Genomic DNA, 18708 nt, shown 5'->3' on the forward strand with positions numbered 1-18708 from the left:
TGGGAGGTGGGATCAGGAGCAGAGGGAGTGAAGGGAAAAAGTGGGCAAGAGCCTCCACTGTGGTTTCTGTGGAAGAAACAGGTGAGACAGGTACACAGGCCTGGGAGTCATCAGTCTGAATGATCTCAGCGGGCTCCGGGGCCTAAGGGGCTGCCCTAGCTGTCTGGTACCTGGCCCTGGGATGATCGGGGCAGGGGGAAAGCAGCCCCTCTTGGGAAGTGGTGCGGTGTGTGTGTGAGCTCTGGACTGATTTGTTTGCGTAGGAAAGGTGCTCACAGGTGGTTCCTGTCTCCAGGAATCGGCTAGCCCTGGGTGGGGTGGTCTTCCAGGGTCAACAAGGCCCAGAGGTTAAAGCCTCAGAAACACAGTTTATCCATGGAGTGTGCAGCAGAGAAGTGACCAGGGACATCCCCGCATCCAAGCAGAATGCAACATGGGCTCTATCCCGCTGGGTGGCAGGGGAGGGGGTTTCCTGGCAGCAGTGGAAGGAGGATGCCAGCCTGTCCAGATGGCAGAGAAGCTTTCTGAGGTTACTCGTGCCTGACCCAGCTCTGCCATCAGCCAGCCGCAGGGCCATAAGCGGTCACTGACTCCCTGGAGACTCTTGCCCTTTGATGGCAAGAGAAAGGAGAAAGAAAGGACTGAGCATTTCTTGGGTGCTTGGTGTGTGCCAGGCACTATCCTGGGACTTTCCCCAAATTTCTCATCACTATCTTCTCTCAGTCCTGTCACACATGAATGGTACTTTTGTGTGTGTGGATGTGACAGATGAGGAAAGTAAGGCTCATAAAAGTGATGGGCCTGGGGTGGCTTATGAGGGGCGGGGAAGGAATGTGACCCCGTTCTGAAAGCCTGTCCACCGAGTGGGCACCAAACACACGGCACGAGACCATCTGGAATCACTGTACTGCCCAGTTCCCTGGAGGGGTAAGGTTGGCGATTCAGCAGGGAGGGAGACTGAGTGGAGTCTGGCAGAGGTAAGCGGGGCGCGCCTGATGGAGATAGTGGAGGGGCTGGCTGGTCTTTGAGAGTTTCTTCCTTGTCTTTGTGGATCATCATTCCACAGTTACATTCTGGTTTGGTTAGTGAGTGGGAAACACTGAGGGGTCATATTATGTGCTGGGTAGGCCCTTGGCTATTATTTTAAGGAGGAGAAAGCAGAGGCCCAGAGAGGGTAAGTGATTGACCCACATCACATAGCTGGTTTAGAGGCATAACAAAGATGTGTCTGCAAGACTTCTAGCCCCCCAAGACCAGTGGGGTAAGTTTCTCCTAACTAACTCCTGCACCATTTGAATCTGGAGCTTTTCTTAGTAGCAGCCTGAGATCATGGCTTCAGATGACCCAGTGGATTCCAAAGGACATAGTGCCAATGGCTCTGGTTGCAAACGATGATCTTTGTGATAAGACACCAGACCTTGCTTACAGTTGTGTGACTGGAAAATGATGTCAGTTACAGCCAAGGTCATGGACTTTTCTGGTGGCCTCATGCTGACCCCTTGTTCTTAATTATAGGTAGTCAAATCCATTGAGCTAGTGAAAGCAGAAGGGGATCTATTTAGGGGAAAGACTATAATATATAATAATAATAAATAGGAGAAATAATAATAAATATGATATATTTATTTATAAATATAATATCATGAGGGTGATGCTACCACTGTAGTTTATATATAATAATAAATAATATATAATAATAAATGTAATATATTTACATAAGAATATAATCATGAGGATGCTGCTACCACCTCTGCCACATTCTGCACCAGCAAAACAGTGCCTGGAGCCTGGCTATTCTTTACCGATAACACAACTCTGACTCAGTCTTATGCAAATGCTTCTGATTGGTCGAACCTAAATGGCATCCACACCCTAGTTGCAAGGGAGTCTGGGAAATGTAGTTTTCCACTTCACAGCATCTGTAGTACAAAAGGTACAGAGGTAACAAAGACAGAGTCCTTTCTTTGAGAAATTCACAACAGTTTGGAAGGGAAAACAGATACATAAACAGACTGTTAGAATACAGTGTTAGTTGTTCTAATTAAGAGACAAAGTAAGAGGGACCCCAGGAGTGAGGGTCAGAGAAAATTCTCAGAGGTAGGGGCAGTTGAGCTGGGTACTGAAGGATAAATTTGGGTTTGCCAGATGAGAAAGACAGACAAAGGAATTCCAAAACATGGGGAAACAGGGAGAAGAAGGTGAGTGTGATATTTTGGAAATCCACAATGCCTAGTTCTTATGAACTCCATTTCTTTCACGGCATGAGAATAAGGAGTCAATTTCATTTTGTCAGTAAGAGACAATTTGTTATATAAAGTGTTTTAATATTTTAGTGGAGCACCTGGGTGGCTCAGTTGTTGGGTGTCTGCCTTTGGCTCCAGTCGTGGTTCTGGGGTCCTGGGATTGAGCCCTGCATTGGGCTCCCTGCTCCACTGGAAGCCTGCTTCTCCCTCTCCCACTCCCCCTGCTAGTGTTCCCTCTCTCACTGTGTTTCTCTCTGTTAAATAAATAAATCTATCTATCTATCTATCTATCATAAGCATGTATGTGTATAATCATTATACACATACACGCATATGATATAATATACACACACACATACATATATGAGTTAAAACTACTTAAAAACATAACTTTAACACTTAACTATTAAATTATATGAAAGTTAAGAACAAATATTTTAAAACATTTAAAGTATTAAATATGATACGATATATAGAAGTTATTTAAAATGCAAGTATTGTAAAAAGCCACTTTATTGGGTAAAATGCCTTTCTGTGTATAGAGCAGCACATCCAAGAGTTGGGACACAGAAATGAGGCGTGTGAGAACACATGGGAAATAACTGCCCCCACGCGCTGGGAAGGTTTCTGGGACGTGCTGGAGGAATGCCTTTATTCTAAATCCTGGGTCACGGCACACAGCTCCCAGGAGCAGCCCTGAGGGCTCATCTGATTCTCCAGAGCTACCTATCCCCAGGCCACTGACCCCACTTTTAGAGTGTCTTGACCCTGCAGGCTTCTCTGGTGTTGAACTGTTCTGGGATCCAGCCCCCCAGCCTTTTCTGAGCAACCTCCGGACAGAGAGGCTACGAGGACTGGCCCCATCCTGCCTCCATGGCTGCGTTCAGCAGTGAACTGTGCTTAATGTCTGCAGGTGCTCTTTCTTCTCTGGGCTTGTGGGAACTTCAGGGGACAGCTTTAAAGGTCTCCTCACCCAGTGACTGTGGGAGGCCACAGGGCCTTTTCAGGGGACACCAGCTGTCTTTACAGGTGAGTGGACAAGAGCAGCCTCGAGTCAACGTGCAGGCTCATGTCCCAGCTTTGCCACCTACCATCTATGTGGCTCTGGGCTACTGCAGAGCTCATTCCAGATGCATATGCCGACTGCTTTCCTCATAGGCTAGTTCGAAAAATAACAAGTGGGTGCACCCACGTCAAGCACTTGGTCCTAGGTAAGGGCTCAGCAAGCACTGGCTAGAATCGGCTTCTGTGTGGAGTTGCAGGAGGGACACTGAGGTGGCTCTGGCAGGCCTGGAGACAGCTGGCATTGGGAAGGGCTTGGGCTTCCCTCTGGTGGGACCCAGCCCAAGCCTGGCCCCGTCCTCCTGTTTGTGGGACCTGAGCTCCATCTCCTTAGCCTCCACTTTCTCAGCTGCCAAATGGGGAGAAAGAAACGTCAGCCTCACCTAGTCACAGCTTGAGAGCCGGGTGAGCTACTGACAAGTGGAAAAAGCAGCAGATTTTCACTGTGTTTGTGTCCTGGGGGGAGGAGAAAGGGGCAGGAAAGGGCAGGACTAAAGTTGAAAGTCTGGGTCTCACCACCCCAACTCCCCGTGCCGCCTCCATCAGGCACCAATCACCGAAGCTAATGAGACCATGCCCTGGGCATCCTTCCCTTTCCCTTCCCTTTTGCAGCCAAACCTTCTTCTGAATGTCCTGATTTGCTGAGATGAGTTCATGCCTTGTAAAGGGTTAGACTCCTGTGGCAGTGGGGTGCTGTGAGTAACCAACCACCCTGTGGTCAAGCCAGAGGGCCCCACCAGTCCTGGGGACCCCCTATGAGGTCATCTGCTGGGGTGGGTCTGGTGTGCTCTATTAATTTGACCAGGATTGACTTGTCCCCACCAAGAGCCCCATAGTCCCCCCAAAGTCTGGCTGGCTTCTTCATATAGTAATTTCTGTCCCTGTTGGTTCCTAGGTACTTCGAGTTTTATGAGGGCCCATTTGAATATAACTCCACAAGATGCCTGGAGCTGAGGCACGAAATCTTGGAAGTGAAGGTGCTGTCCATGTGAGTGTGGCCGGGACGGTGGCAGGGACGGGACACGTGGGATGGGGCAGGACCGGGGGAGGGGGCATGGGATGGGGCAGGCACCCCATAGAGCGAGAGTGAGATCTCCTTCCCCCGGGCCTCTGGCACTTGGAGAGCAGGGATAATTGTGCATTTTATGAAACAAGACCAAGTTGGCAAGGTCACCTCTGGTGACTCAGGGGATTCAGTCCCAGTCTCAATTACCAGGATCCATGAGATTGTCCCTGGGCAACTCCTGCATGGAAGCCAAAGAGAGCACAGGAGCATCTTACCCAAAATTCAGCACTCTGAGCAGAGGGTTAAGCGGCGCCCTTTTGCTATCATCTTTTCAACCTTTTATAGTCATTAAATTAAGTATTTTTTAAATTATTTCAATGATACAGCATTCAAATGGTACAAAAACGCATAGAGTAAAAACCCCCATCTCACAGCCCCTCGGTTCCCCGCAGAGGCAGCACGGGTGTCCTGGTGCACTCCCCCAGGGAATCTGCTTCAACCAGCACCTGTGCACAAACACGCTTTATTAGGATTTTGCTCACAAATCACAAAAGAACTGTAATTTCTGCTCCTCACCCAACAGCAGAACACCCATGGCTTTTTTACAACCTATAGGAGAAAAAGCACATTAGAGGCAGCACATTTCAGTGACTATGGATTTCCACCACCCTCCTCTCCCACGTGGCATTGCCACAAATTCACCACCCACTGAGAGGAATGTTGCCGCACTCGTCGTGATATTTGGTTTGAAATGAAATTCGTGTGTATTTGAAAACATTTCTACCTGGATGTGGAAAAGGTCTATAGTTAATCTATAACTAGCGTTGGGGGCTCTCGTGGGCCCGTGAGCGATCCCTGGGACCATGGTCCGTGGCCGACGGGCAGAAGCCACCGTGCCTTCTGCCATCTGACCCAGTTTCTGTGTAGTGTGGGTCATAGATGGAGCATGCGCCTGGGGAGTTGTCAGACCTGGGATCTTAGCAGCTCTGCATCTTTATACAAATTACTTAATCTCTCTGAGCTTTTCCTTACCTATAGAAATTAGGACAGTGTTACCCAACTTTTAAGGGTCACCGCAGAGACTAGAAGTAGGTATGTGAAAGCAGATGGCCCCTTGGTCCGCATCCACAGTAGCACACGTAATAGGTGCTGCCTCAATGTTCATATGCCTTCCTCCCTTTTCTTCCGCTTCTGGAACCACTGCCAGCAGCAGCAGCTTTTCGGGGCTGTCTTTCAGAATCTGTAAGTTTAACAGCTGCAGGAAAGCTCCCAGGACATGTCCTCCTGGGCATAGCTGCGTTATGGTCCCGGTACCAACCAAAGGTCTCTGTACCCTCTCCAGAGGTAAACGTGTAAGGCAGGTCCCCCTCCCATCAGCCCCAGCCAGCCCTGCGCTGAGCACACACCCTGGTCCCTGCCCTCATGGAGCTCACAGCCCAGCAGGGAAGCGGACATTAATACTTGTTTACCCTAGGGAGACAAGGGGATGGCAGGGAACTGGACTTGGACTGGGGCGAGGAGGGGGTTGTCAGGCAAAGCTCCTCTGAGGAAGGGATGCTGGCACTACCGTTGGAAGGCTGATAAGAGGTAAGTAGGCCAGGCAGGTTCCAGACTGAGGGAACAGTCTGTGCAAAGTCCCTGTGCCAGGAGAAAGCCCGCTGTGTCCCCGGCTCTGAAGGGTCAGGGCAGCTTGAATGCCAGCGTGAGAGGGGAGATGAGGCAGCCATGTTGCTGGAGGGCCAGACCAGGGCCTGACCTCATGAGGCTTTGCAGTGTGGACTAGGATTTAGATTCTGTCATTATCCGAGGGCTGCGGGAACCCATGGAAGGCTTTAAGTAGGTGGCAGTGGGGCGTGTGTGATGTGATCAGTGAGGAGTTGCGATTTAGTGGCAAACGTGGCTGTCCACACTTCAGGCGTGAGTCAAATTCATCAGCTCCTAAGCAGAGACCCTTTGTCTTTTCCCGGAATTCAAAGACCTCAGGCCCTCAAAGAACTTTAGATCCCACAGCTGCAGAGGTGGGAAGCCTGAGATCGAGGTGCTGGCAGGGCTGGCTGCTGAAGCCTCTGCTTGGCTCGCCGATGGCCGCGTTCTCCCTCGACCTTCATGTGGACTTCCTTCTGTACCTGCCTGTGTCCTCATTTCCTCTTCTAATAAGGACATCCATCATATTGGATGTGGGCCCACCCTCATGGCCTCATTTCAACTTAACCTCCTCCTTTAAGACCTTGTCTCCAAAGAGTCACATTCTGAGATCTCAGAGGTTAGGATCGCAAATAAGAGTTTTGAAGGAGAGATGATTTGGACCCTGAGAGTCCGTATTCCAGCTTCCACCACGCCCTGCATCACAACATTGTGCGGTGGAGTGGGGTGAGGAATCTTCCCACAGTCGGTGCCCACCTTTGTCCCTCATCAGGGATGCATGTCTGGTGCTCAGCAAGTTAGTCTTGAACTCTCCTCTCTGCCTTGGGCCACCTGCTTTGGTCTCTTGAGCTGAGCTCCGTCCCAGCTGGTGACCCCTGGGCCCTGCACCACTCTGTCTCCTTCACATCCCTGTGGTCCCCAGACCCTGGGAGCCTGGGCCCAGTGGCCCTGGGGCTCTGAGAGGAAAGGCGGAGGCTGTTTGTGGGGCATGGGCATGAGGCTGTGCCTCCTTTCCTGGGTTGGCAAGCTGAGGTTCAGTGGGACCTCCAGGTCTGACATCAGAGAGCCTGGAGACCAGCCTCGGACTCGAATGGTCCTAGCATCATCTGGGTACCTGCGGGCCTCACTGGCCCGGGGCCATGCGCACTGCTCCCAGTGGAGACTCTGAGTCATTGGAGGAAGGTTAAGTCGCCATATGTGCGTGGAGGGGGCTGCGCAGCTGGGCTGGGAGGCCCTTAAGGTGTAAGAATGACAGCTGGCATTCGGAGGCAACAGGGAGGGGTGGGATTCATCTGGGAATAATTCTGGTCCAAAATTGCTCCAAACGCTGGTAGAAACCAGTCAGCCGGCAAATTCCCACATGGAGAAGGCCTCAGTCCCGACGATGGCAGAAGTAGGAGGAGTCACTCTGTGGTGATGTATTATGATGTGCATCCTCACTAATACTTGTACAAATTATTTGTTTGACTGTAGTCATTCTAGAACCTCTTGGTTTTTGAGCTGGTTCCCACCCGGTGGGGCTGGTGCTTGGGGCGTCACCCCAGGCCCTCTCCTGCTGCCCCTTCCCCATCTTTCTGGGGCGGGGAGGCCTGTGCTGCACCCAGGAACAGAGTCTGGGAGCCAGGACCACCCAGGCTGGGGGCCCCTTCATGCCCATGCATCTCGGAGTCCCCGAGTGTGCACGGGCTCAGGATGTGGCCGTGACACGAATGAGTGGGCAGGGCATGTACATGAGAGCTGGGTAGAGTCAGAGGAGGCCAGCGGAGGAAAGGGGAAGAGAGAAGAACAGAGATGGTCATGATCACCTCCTATCCTCACCATCTCTTGCACATGGTGGGAAAAATCAAGTAGGATAGAGACGCTGGTAATAATAAGAAGCCACAGGCCCCTGCCCCATGCCTTTGCTCCCCCAGCCCTGTTCCTTTCGACTCTGGCTGTTCCTTCTGGTCATTACCGCCGCAGCTCTCAGTAACACATCCCTGCTGTTTCTTGACTTACCACGACGTGCACTGATGTCCGGCCTCGGTGGGTGAGGGTTCAGCCCCCTTACGATACCCCCCACCCCTACTGGGTTGGGGAGAATTGCTATTTTTAGTTCTTCCGCCTCTAGATTGCCTGAGTAACTTGTTTCTGGTTCTGCCAAATACTGGCAGTATTTCTTGAGCCTGTACTTTGTAAGATGGGGTTTTTAAAATTATCCCTATGTTTTGGTTCCAGTCATCAGTGCATTTACCTTTAAAAGGTCAAGGCTGATAACGTTTACATTCTCTTGGTACCCATAATGAGCCTATTTTCGGGTTTGCTCTACAGGTTGACTCCAAGTTTTAAAGAACAGGAAATAGTTATTTTATGTCCTTTCTTGTGCATCCTCCCCCTCCCCTTTTTTACTGGAGCATCAACTCATCATTTCCCCCTTGAACTCTTTGTCTCTGTTATGCACTATCTGGGGTTTCTGCCTGCCTCTCCTCCAATCAGACCTTCCCCTCAGGGTTTCTCTTTATCCTCATTCTCCAGCGTGGACAGGCTGCTCTCTTGGTGGGCCACATGCCATTGTCCTGGGAACTTCCCTTCCCTGCCTCTTAGCTGGGATTCACTCTTGTGGAAAACCCATAACTTCTTCTTGTTTCTACCCATCTTCCAGTCATTTCCAAATGATGGGTAGGAGGTCAGGTTTTGAGTTCTGTGTCTAAATCACTTAATTCTTCCCATATACCTGATTATTGGTTTGGTGGTGTTGGAATTTTGGGAGAAAACCATTTCCCCCCCAAACGCTAAAGACTTCCCCCAATGCCTTCTAGCGTCCAGAGTGATGAGAGCATGATGCTTCTTGTTCCTTTAGAGGTGTCCTGTTTTCTTCTCTCTGCACTGTTTCCGGATCCTGCAGTTCTGAAATGTCTGGAGGGTGGGTTTCAGGACAGACACCTGTTGGACCGCTCCGTCCGGGATTCATGTCCAGACTCTTGAATGTTCTTTTGGATTTTTTTTTTTTAAGATTTTATTTATTTATTTGACAGAGAGGTCACAAGCTGGCAGAGAGGCAGGCAGAGAGAGAGGAGGAAGCAGGCTCCCTGCTGAGCAGAGAGCCCGATGCGGGGCTCCATCCCAGGACTCTGAGATCATGACCTGAGCCGAAGGCAGCGGCTTAACCCACTGAGCCACCCAGGTGCCCCTCTTTTGGATTTTTAAAAATATTTCCTTCTCTCCGTTCCTCTCTACTTCCTCTTTCCAGTCCTTCTAAGAGTCATACCCCCGACTTTCTGGATCGCTCGTGTAGCATCCCCTGTCCGATGTCCTCTTTTCTGTCTCTGCCCATTGTTTCCACTTCCTGAGAAAAGTCCTTGACTTCATTTTCCAGCTCTTTGAGCAAACTCATCCCTACCCCAGCGCTCTTTCTTTGTCCTCAGAGCTATCTCTTCCTATCTTTAAGGGTGTCGTGTCTTCTAGGCTCTCTAGAGACACTAAGTAGACTCTATTAAAGTTGTATTTTGTTCCTCCACTGTTTTTCTCTTTGGATATTTTAACTGATGGTTTCTCTTCATCTGATTCCTTCCAGTTGACCAGGTGACCCTTGCTCATCTGATTCATATTCACATTTAGAACAACAAAAAGCTGAAGAGCAGGCCTTCTTCAAGAGTCCTTGTTGGAGACACTACTCTTTTTGTTGTTATGATGTCCAGATCTTTTCATTGGGAATAATAATTTGTTTTTGTTTTTGCTTTTTGGTAGGAACTGACAGTCTGATTCAGTCTCTCCTCTCCCTCTGCTGGACACTGTTTGGCTGCTGTAGTTTGAAGGTTCTGGATACAGACTTACAACTGATGCTCTTTTTCAGCACCATGTCCCATCCCCACCCTCCACCCTCTTTAAAAATGTTCCGTGGGGGGGCACCTGGGTGGCTCAGTGGGTTAATCCGCTGCCTTCGGCTCAGGTCATGATCTCAGGGTCCTGGGATCGAGCCCCGCATCGGGCTCTCTGCTCAGCAAGGAGCCTGCTTCCTCCTCTCTCTCTGCCTGCCTCTCTGCCTGCTTGTGATCTCTGTCTGTCAAATAAATAAATAAAATCTTAAAAAAAAAAAAATGTTCCGTGGGGTTGGACATTGTTTCTGGGCCATGTCACCCCTCCATATGTCCCCCCCGTCCTCCTTTCACACACTTGTCAAGATCTCTCTTCCTCTGAACTCCCCCGTCTCCATCAATCAATTCTAGGTCTATATAACATTTTTGTTCCTCTTCTGGAATTTCAGTGGTGTCTGCAGAGAAAGGAAATCAGAGCCTGGGATCAACCCTTCATTTTTAAAGGAAAGGCAATCTCTACATTTGCAAAGCATTTATAAAATATTCTTATGCGTATCATCTCATTTGATCTTTCTGACAACCCTGGAGATTAGCAGGACAGAGGTTGTTATATTGGTTGTACAGATAAAGCACCCAAGTCTCAGAAAGATTCAATGACTTGTCCAAGGCCACACTGCAAGTCGGGGATGGAGCCAGGATTCAAGGTTGGGTGTTCAGGTCCCAGCCTTAGTCCATTGTGTGACAGGTATTGGAGGCACAGAGAATGGGACCCAGATGCTGGTAAGACTTGGACCTAGGACCCCGGCCCACAGTCCTGCGAGGACTATGTTTCCACGTGGTGTCTGAGGCATTGGCCATGTTAGGTGCTGCTCTAGGGACCTATGGGTTGTGGAAAGCAGGGGAGGGAAGCCTGGGGGAGGCAGGGGTGGGCCGTGACATCTCCTCAGATGTCACATTAGCCTGAGAGGGGCAGGCTAATGTGAGAGGTTTGTGGAAGCCAGAAAGAAGGCATCAGCCTGGAAAGAAGAGGGATTCCTTCCAGCTCCTTAAAGTGGCCAACTAAGATCCTGCCCCAGTGGGTTTGTACTCACTTTTTTCTTTGCCTGGACTGCTTCTTCCCCAGGTGCTTGCATGGCTCCCTCCTAACCATTTCAGTTCTTTGTGCCAAGTTCTCCTCTTCAGGGAAGCCCTCCCTGACCAGCCCTTCTGAAACAGTCACTTTTTCCTTCATTTACCTTGCTTCATTTTTCTTCAGAGCCCTCGCCTCTCCCAGACATGGCATTATTATCTGCTTTCTTTCTCTCAGTTGGGGTAAGAACCCTTGAGCTGAGATCTGCCCCTTGAACCCATTCTTAAGCGTATAATCCAGTATTGTTAAATGTCGCACTAAGTTGTACAGCAGATTTCTAGCCCTTGTTCACCTCATCAACCTGAACCTCTAGACCCGTGGGGTCGCAGGCAGCTCACCCTTTCTCCTTCCCAAAGCCTCCAGCAACCACCATTCTACTCCCTGTTTCTCGGAGATCGACTGCGTAGATGCTCCACGGGCGGACTCATGCCATGTACATTGTTCCATGACTGCCTTATTGCACGCAGCATGAGGTCTGCTGCCTTCGTCCAGCTTGTCACCTATGGCAGATTTCCTGCCTGTGAAAGGCTGAAGAATATTCCATTGTGTGTCCATAGCACGTTCTTTTTACACATAGGGAGACATTCAGCTGGTTTCCATTCCCTGCTTACTACCAAGTAGTCTCACCGTGAACAGGGGGCGTACCGAGCTCTTTCCCATCCTGACAGCAAGTCCTATGGATATAGACATGGACGTGGAGCTGATGGGTCATATGGTAGCTCTATTTTTAATTTTGGAGGAACCTCCATGCTGCCTCCCGTGCTGGCTGTACCGGTATGCGTTCCCAACAACACTGTCCCAGGCTTCCCTTTTCTCCACGTCCCCGCCAGCACTGGCGATCTTTTTTTGTTTTCTCGCTGTTAGCCATCCTAACAGGTGTGAGGGGATGGCTCGTTGTGCTTTCGATTTGCCTTTCCCTGATGATGAGTGATATTGAACGCCTTCTCATGTGCCTGTTGGCCGTCTGGATGTCTTCTTTGGAAAAATGTCTGTTGAAGTCTTCTGCCCATCTTAAAATCGGTTTATTTGGTTTTCTGTTATTGAATTGTAAGAGCCCCTTATCTATTTTGGATTTTAACCCAATATCAGATACATGGTCTGCAAATACTTTCTGCTGTTCTTTATGTTGACTTTTCACTCTGCTGTGGTCCTTTGCTGTAGTCTGACACAGTCCCGCTTTTGTCTTTTGTGCTCTTGTTGTCATGTGCATACATACCTGTTTTCCATTTGCCTCCTTTCTAGGATTTAAATTCCATGGGAACAGGGAGTGGTTTTGTTCTCTGCTCTAGCCCCAGTTCCTGCCATATAGAGGAGTTCAATCAATAATTACAGACTCTATTTGAACTCAGACTTATGGCTTCATTCGCCAATTTATTGATATGCTCAGTGCCTATGTCCCGCACATCTGCCGTGTGCCTTACCACTAGATTTATGGGGGTGAACTCAGGCACCACCCCCCTGCCCCTGCAGTATTTACTTTCTTGTGGGAAAGATCAGGAGTGGGTAGGAACGGGTTATGGGTTTTACAAAAGGGGAAATCCAGGGCATGGTGAGTGAGCATCATCAAGGTGATGCTGTTTGACCATAAAAATAGCTTACCTGTCTTGGGGGATTTCTGTGCACACTTCCCATGCCTAGCCCTTTATTGCATCACTTTATTTAATAATCTTAACAAATCTGGGACTGTGAGTGATAATCTATTATTATGTTCATTATAAAGATGAAGCTGTGAGAGGTCAATTACCTGTCTGAGGTCCCTGAGGTATCTGAACTTGGTCTGGGGCCCAGCTCCTTTTCTGGTTCCTAAATCCATGCACTCGGCTGCTCTCCTGTATGACTCTCTTGCAGTCACCTATCTCCGCACCAGTCATGTGTGCGTTGCATCTGTAGGGGGAGGCTTGCCCTCCCCCTACAGATACAAACAGTTGGGCAGCAACTGTTTCCCCTCCAGCTAAACACAGGGGACCTAGCTCTGCAGAATGAGCCTGGTTTTTACTTTACACCGAAGTGAGTATTTGCCCTGTTTTGTGAATCAAAGACCTTTTCGGTCAGCCAATGAAAGCTTCAGATTCTCCCCCAAGATAGCACATGGGCAGACAGACTGGGGATTTTGTCTATAATTCGGAGTGTTCCTGAGTTTCCCTAAGACTGGCGGCTCCATGGACGACGTTGATGTTGAGGCTGCCGGCTCGGGATTGGCCGGTTTGCAGGTGGCAGGCAGGCTTGCGGGAGAGCAGTTGGCTCTGTCTAGGAATGAGCAGGACCCCAGATGCCGGGGCATCCAACATACCCCAAATAAGAAAACACAGCTCATGTAAAGGTCCACACCAGGATTTGGCACCTGGGGAGCAGGAAGGGAGGCTTGGGAATGCCGACGCTCTGTCCAGCCTGGCCCTTATTTGTGCTCTTCTGTCCTCCACTCCCCAAGGGTGAAGCAGTCGGAGCTGTTCGACAGATGGAAGAGCCTACAGATGTGCAGATGGGCGATGAATATCTCGGAAGCCAACCAGTTCAAGTATCTGTGATTTGTCTGCCCTTCCCAGCCCTTCCGCGGGTGCCATCCTCCTTCTGCCGCCCCATCCCGCAGGGCCCCACCCCGGGCTCATCTTCCCCAGAGCTGGCCCCGGCTGGGCTTTGGGATCTGGGCCATGGGGAGGTTCTGACTCTGTGCCCAGGCTGAGGTGGGCACCTTGCTGGCTGCTGTCCCCCACATGATGGCCTTTGGGCCCCACATCCGCCTCGGAGCTGTTGTCTCCCGACAGCCCATCAGAACCATGCTGGGCTCCCCAGCCCGAGGCCTGCTGCAGATTCGTCTCTTTTCTAACTCAAAGCAATAGATTATCAGCTCCCAGAGAGGTGAGAGCCCTAGCTTAAGGTTCTCCTCTCTGGGGGAGCTAAGCAGCTGGCCGATGTCCACAAATTCCTTTTGATCGTAGGGTTCTCTCCTTCGCTGAACTTCTGGGAGCTCATGGTATTGTTTCGGTGCAGACAGAGCTCAAGGAATGGAATTGGGGGGAGCTGAGGAATGTGGGCAGGAACCGGATGCGGGCAAGTCAGGCAGCAGTTCCCACGTACCCAGGAGCCATGGGCTCATAGCCACCTACCCGGGAGGCTTCAAGAAGCAAATGACACTCAGCATTTTGTCTTTAACTTAAAAGTCATTTGTTCCAGTTTGCCGCCGTTCCAGGCCCTGTCTAGAGACCAAGTTGTAGTTTTAAGTGGCACGTTTTTAGAAATGTGGATGTTTAACGTGGTAATCCCTGAAGAGCAGATGCCAGCAGCCACGCCCCAGAGGTCTCAATGAGACTGTGGGTTCCTGTCCGAGGCTGTGTAGGAGTTTGTGCTGACCCCTTCCCTCCCCCCACCCCCCTCATCATAAAAGTCAAACATGAACTTCAGCCCAGTGCTGGGAGGAGGGAATGGGTCCAAGACCTGTGCAGCAGGTGCCCCCCACCCCAAATCTGCCACTTAGCAAGGAGTGCCACAGTGGGCACTGCACTGGCCAGGCAGCTCATCAACACCCTGCCTAGAGGAGCTCAGGGAGATGTGAAAGGGTGTCTTCTTGGCTAAGAGCTGAGCGCAGCACGGAAGACTCCTTGGTGGGATCCTCATGTCTAACGAAATAATGAAACAACAGGAAGATGATTGACAGGAGAAAAACAAGGATCCCTTCAGCAGGGATCAGTCAGCAGTATCCCGGGGAGAGGCTCCAGGGGAGCCCACACCCTTCTGGGGGTGGGCGTGGGGAATAGTTTCAGGTGTGGGGAAGGGAGAGGCCATCAGGCCTTGCTAGGCTCTAAATGGAAAAACTTCAAGGCCGGTAGGTTGTCTCCCTTTGCTCTTGTCACAAGCTCATTGAACCATGATGCGATTCTTCACTTAGACTTGTAAGAGCCTATCACAGTGAAATGCGCAGTATGGGAGGGGTGTGCTAGAAGATGGACATGAGCTTTCCAGTTGTAGGAGAGGGGTCCTGTAACTGAGGCCTTCCTCTACCCTACTGCCTACAAATAGACGCATTGGCCTTCTGGTTTATATATCAGTCACTTGTGAGCTTGGTTAATGGGAGTCAGTCTCCCCCCTCTTCCCCCTCAATGAAGTACTCTCCAGCAGGCTGACAAGACTGAGTTTCTGGACCAGCAAAGCTAAATACTGACCCGTGGCCTCTGCCTGGCCAGGCATCTGGCCCCCAGTCTGGGAGGCCTTAGTCACATTCTGAAACTCAACACTGCACAGGAAAGACCTCTTTCTGTGACCAGCAGCCAGCTGAGCTCCCCAGTGAAATCTTTGCAAGAGAGAAAGTCATAAAAAATAATTTTATAACCTTCCTGGCTTTGGCAACCTACAATCACAGAATTACAGGAGGTCAGAGGCGGAAGGGCCAAGGCTGAATTCTTTTTTTTTTTTTAAGATTTTATTTATTATTTGGCAGAGAAAGACACACAGAGAGAGGGAACACAAGCAGGAGGAGTGGGAAAGGGAGAAGCAGGTTCCCCACTGAGCAGGAAACCCAATGCAGGGCTCGATCCCAGGACCCTGGGATCATGAGCTGAGCCAAAGACAGACACTTAACGACTAAGTCACCCAGGTGCCCCGCAAGGCTGTATTCTATAGACAAGGAAGCTGAGGTCCAGTCTGGGGAAGACCCCTGCCCCAGGCCCCACTGCTGGTGGGAGCAGAGCAGAAACTAGAACCCAAGCCTCTTGACAGCAGCGTGGCAACCCCATGTTTCCATCCCAGACCTTGAGGGGAAGCTTCCAGAAAGCTCTTCCTCAAAGATTGTTGGTGGTCATCATCCTGGCTCCTTGGGGAAGGTGTCCCATCCCTCCTGGGGCCACCTAGGTGCTGCATGGGAACGCACCTGGAGCTAGTGCTGGGGGGGAGGAGGCCAGTGTGGACACGGCACCTCACTGCTGCTTCCGGAGGAAATGGAGCCTTGTGGGTTCAAAGCCCCATGTGAGAGAGCAGCAGCTGGCCTGCCTCGTTAGGTCTAGCCCTTGGGCAGCCAGTGGGGAGAGCTTTGGGCCCCCAGGGCAGGGGAGGGGAGGGCCCAGGGCTGGACCCCTCACCAGGCCTTGGAGAGTGAGTGACCAGGGGGAGCACTGGCTGCGGCCAGAGGGATGATAGATGACCCTACCCTCTCCGGCCAGGCCGGGTCCCAGGTTGGCCTCTGCAGCCACCTTCTCCCTAGGAGCCTTTTTTTTTATTTTTTAGTTTTGTGATGCCTGCTTGCATCATCTGAGCTTTACGCCTTCTGTAGCTTGTTTGAGTGGTTTTTTTGTGAGTGAAAGCCAGGGGGCTTTTATTTATTTATTTATTTATATTATTTATTTATTTATTCTTTATTTTTAGAAACAGTGAACTCCTGAGAACCTGTTTTGGAAGTCAGTCAGACTCCTCTCTCCACAGGAAGTGGCCCAGCACCAGCCCACCAGCCCTCTGTCTGACCGTGTCCCCCCTCCTTCCTAAGACACTTTCTAAATGATTGAAATTGATCATTTTGTCTTGGGTTTCTGCCCCCATGAGACGGGGTAAATGCCTTGTTTACAGTCTGATCTGGGCCAGGGACCCGAGGATGAACTTGGTACCCCCAGATTTCCATCGAGCCTGGAGAAACAGCATTTCCAGCGAGTAGCAGAATGCCCAGTGGACCTTGATGAGCGCCTGAGTGAGGCGTGACTAGCTCAGGGCTGGCCAGCAGCTGGTTGTCCACACTCGTGTGACTAACACCAGACAGGGTCCACTGGTAGGGTCCCCGCCATCAAGGGGCTTTGGTTCGGGTGGGGAGAGAGACTGTAGGTGGTGAAGTGGGTGGTATCCGGTCTGTGCTCCAGGTCTTCAGAGGCTGGTGAGGTCGGTGGGGTGGGCAGCTGGGAGTTCTCAGGGAGCAAGGCCAGCTTGAGGAGAGGAGGAAAGGCCCAGGCATTGGGAAGTGTGTTGAAGGTGGGGGAACAGCGTGAGCAGAGGTGTGGGGAGGGGGGTGAGTGCGGGAAGGTGTGGGTGGGGGCTTCCTGGCCATCTTAAGGGGCCTCAGTTCCATGACCCCCCGTTTTCCAGAGGCTTGGCTCTGCCCCGTGTCACCTGTCTCTCCCGCTCTGTCTCCTGCCTGGCAGGTCCACTCTGTCCAGGTGCTGCAATGCGCCCTCCTTCCTCTTCACCACCCAGAAGAACACTCCCCTGGGGACAAAGCTCAAGTACGAAGTGGACACCAGCGGCATCTACCACATCAACCAGGAGATCTTCCGCATGTTTCCCAAGGTGCCACTTTGGGCAGGGCCGCCTGGGTGGGGCAAAGGGGTGACCCCACACGGCCCTAAGTGGCTCTGCCCACGGGGTATGGCATCCATCTGCTGGGCCCTCCGCACCCACTGTCCTGGCTCTGGTGTGCTCGGTAGACCATCCGAGCATGGTGAATGCCAACCAGCTACTCTTTGAGTGACTCAGGCAGGAGAGTGCTTGTCAAATTTTGGTTATTGCCTTGCTTGCCGAGGATAGCCTGAAGCTATCTGGGAGGGTAATTAAGCATTTGTCCCCCATGAAAGGCAGAAGCAGGAGCAAAAATGTTCATGCAAAGGTTGTGTGCCCAAGAAATCACAGACCAGTAGAAAGCAAAGCAAGAAAGACTGATATCACGTTGGCTGACCTTGGGCACTTATGAGGTCTTCCAAGGTCTCAGTCTCCCTGTCCCTGGGCTAGGAATAGGTATGGCAGAAAATCTCACTTAAACAAGGTAGATGTTAATTGTTCTCCTTTCCATAAAAGAAATCTGGACGTAGGCTGTTCTTCAAAGCTAGGACAGTGACTCCCTGGTCAGCGGGGGGACCCCAGTGTAAGTGATCCCCCTGCATGAACGGAATGCGTCACTGATGGCTCAACATAGGCACTCCGTTGGGGCCTGACCGTGGCCTCAGACTCTCCGAGCAGGGGCCCTGTAACCTGCATTTTCAGTTCATGCTGATGCTTACCCTCTGAAGAGGAGGAAGATTTCGCTGGATGTCTATATAAGCACCTCCTGGAGAGGGCTGGGTCCAGAGCAGGACTTAGTGGGTCCAGAGTGTAGACATGCTGAATGGGGGCATGTTCAGGTCTTTCCAGATGGAATCTGAGGGTCTGGGCTGCCCTGCTTCCACAGAAGGGCTCATGAAACCACAGCCAGGGCTCCCTGCGTTCTGCTGCTTGCACAGAGGACACAGATAACATTGGGTCTTGTGGGGGCAGCGGTGGTGGGGGAGTTGGAGGAGGGGACATGTCACACAGACTCTCCCCCATCACAGCGCTGGAGGACGACGGATACAAGCCACCTTTACGAGGTGGGTCTTGGGAGGCCCGGGACAGGAGGCGAGGGACGGCAGGTGGATTTGTTTCTCCTGTGGGTGGTGCCAGTGGGTGACACCCAGCTCGGTTATGACATACGGGTCCATGGAGGGCCATGGGTTTGGACTGCCGAGTCCCGGGGAACTAGAGCAGGGCTGCCAAACGTTCTCTGGAAAGGGCCAGAGAGTAAACATTTTAAGCTTTGCCGGCCATATGTTCTCTGTCACCGCTGTTCTCCTTTATGGCAGCAGCACAAAGCCCCCACAGACCTTCGTAAGCCAACGAGCATGGTTGGGCTCCAGGAACACTCTAGCTCCTATTAGGCACTGAAATGGGAACTTCATCTAATTTTTACATGTCCCAAATCTTCTTGTTTTGATTTTACCCCCCAACCACTTATAAAGATAAAATCCACGCTTAACTTGCGGGGTATACAGAAACAGTCAGGTCTGATGTGGCCCACAGGCCATAATGAGCTCCCCTCCCTCCCCAATTCAGAGCCTGTGATATAGAAGT

At 51.1% G+C, this 18708-nt stretch overlaps 1 protein-coding gene across 7 annotated transcripts in view; it reads left to right on the forward strand.

Moving 5' to 3' along the window:
- ST8SIA5 (ST8 alpha-N-acetyl-neuraminide alpha-2,8-sialyltransferase 5) overlaps positions 1-18708 on the forward strand; it is a 61988-nt gene that overhangs the window by 27668 nt on the left and 15612 nt on the right. For all 7 annotated transcript variants that reach the window (XR_007121976.1, XR_007121977.1, XR_007121978.1 and 4 more), the window contains 3 exons: positions 4201-4293; positions 13307-13393; positions 16992-17136. Coding sequence is in view for 3 of the 7 variants with exons in the window: in XM_047698146.1 (XP_047554102.1) it covers positions 4201-4293; positions 13307-13393; positions 16992-17136 (325 nt within the window). In the remaining 4 variants the exon portion in view is untranslated. The remainder of the gene's footprint in view (positions 1-4200; positions 4294-13306; positions 13394-16991; positions 17137-18708) is intronic.

Source organism: Lutra lutra, chromosome 12 (assembly GCF_902655055.1).
Source record: "Lutra lutra chromosome 12, mLutLut1.2, whole genome shotgun sequence".
NCBI lineage: Eukaryota > Metazoa > Chordata > Mammalia > Carnivora > Mustelidae > Lutra > Lutra lutra.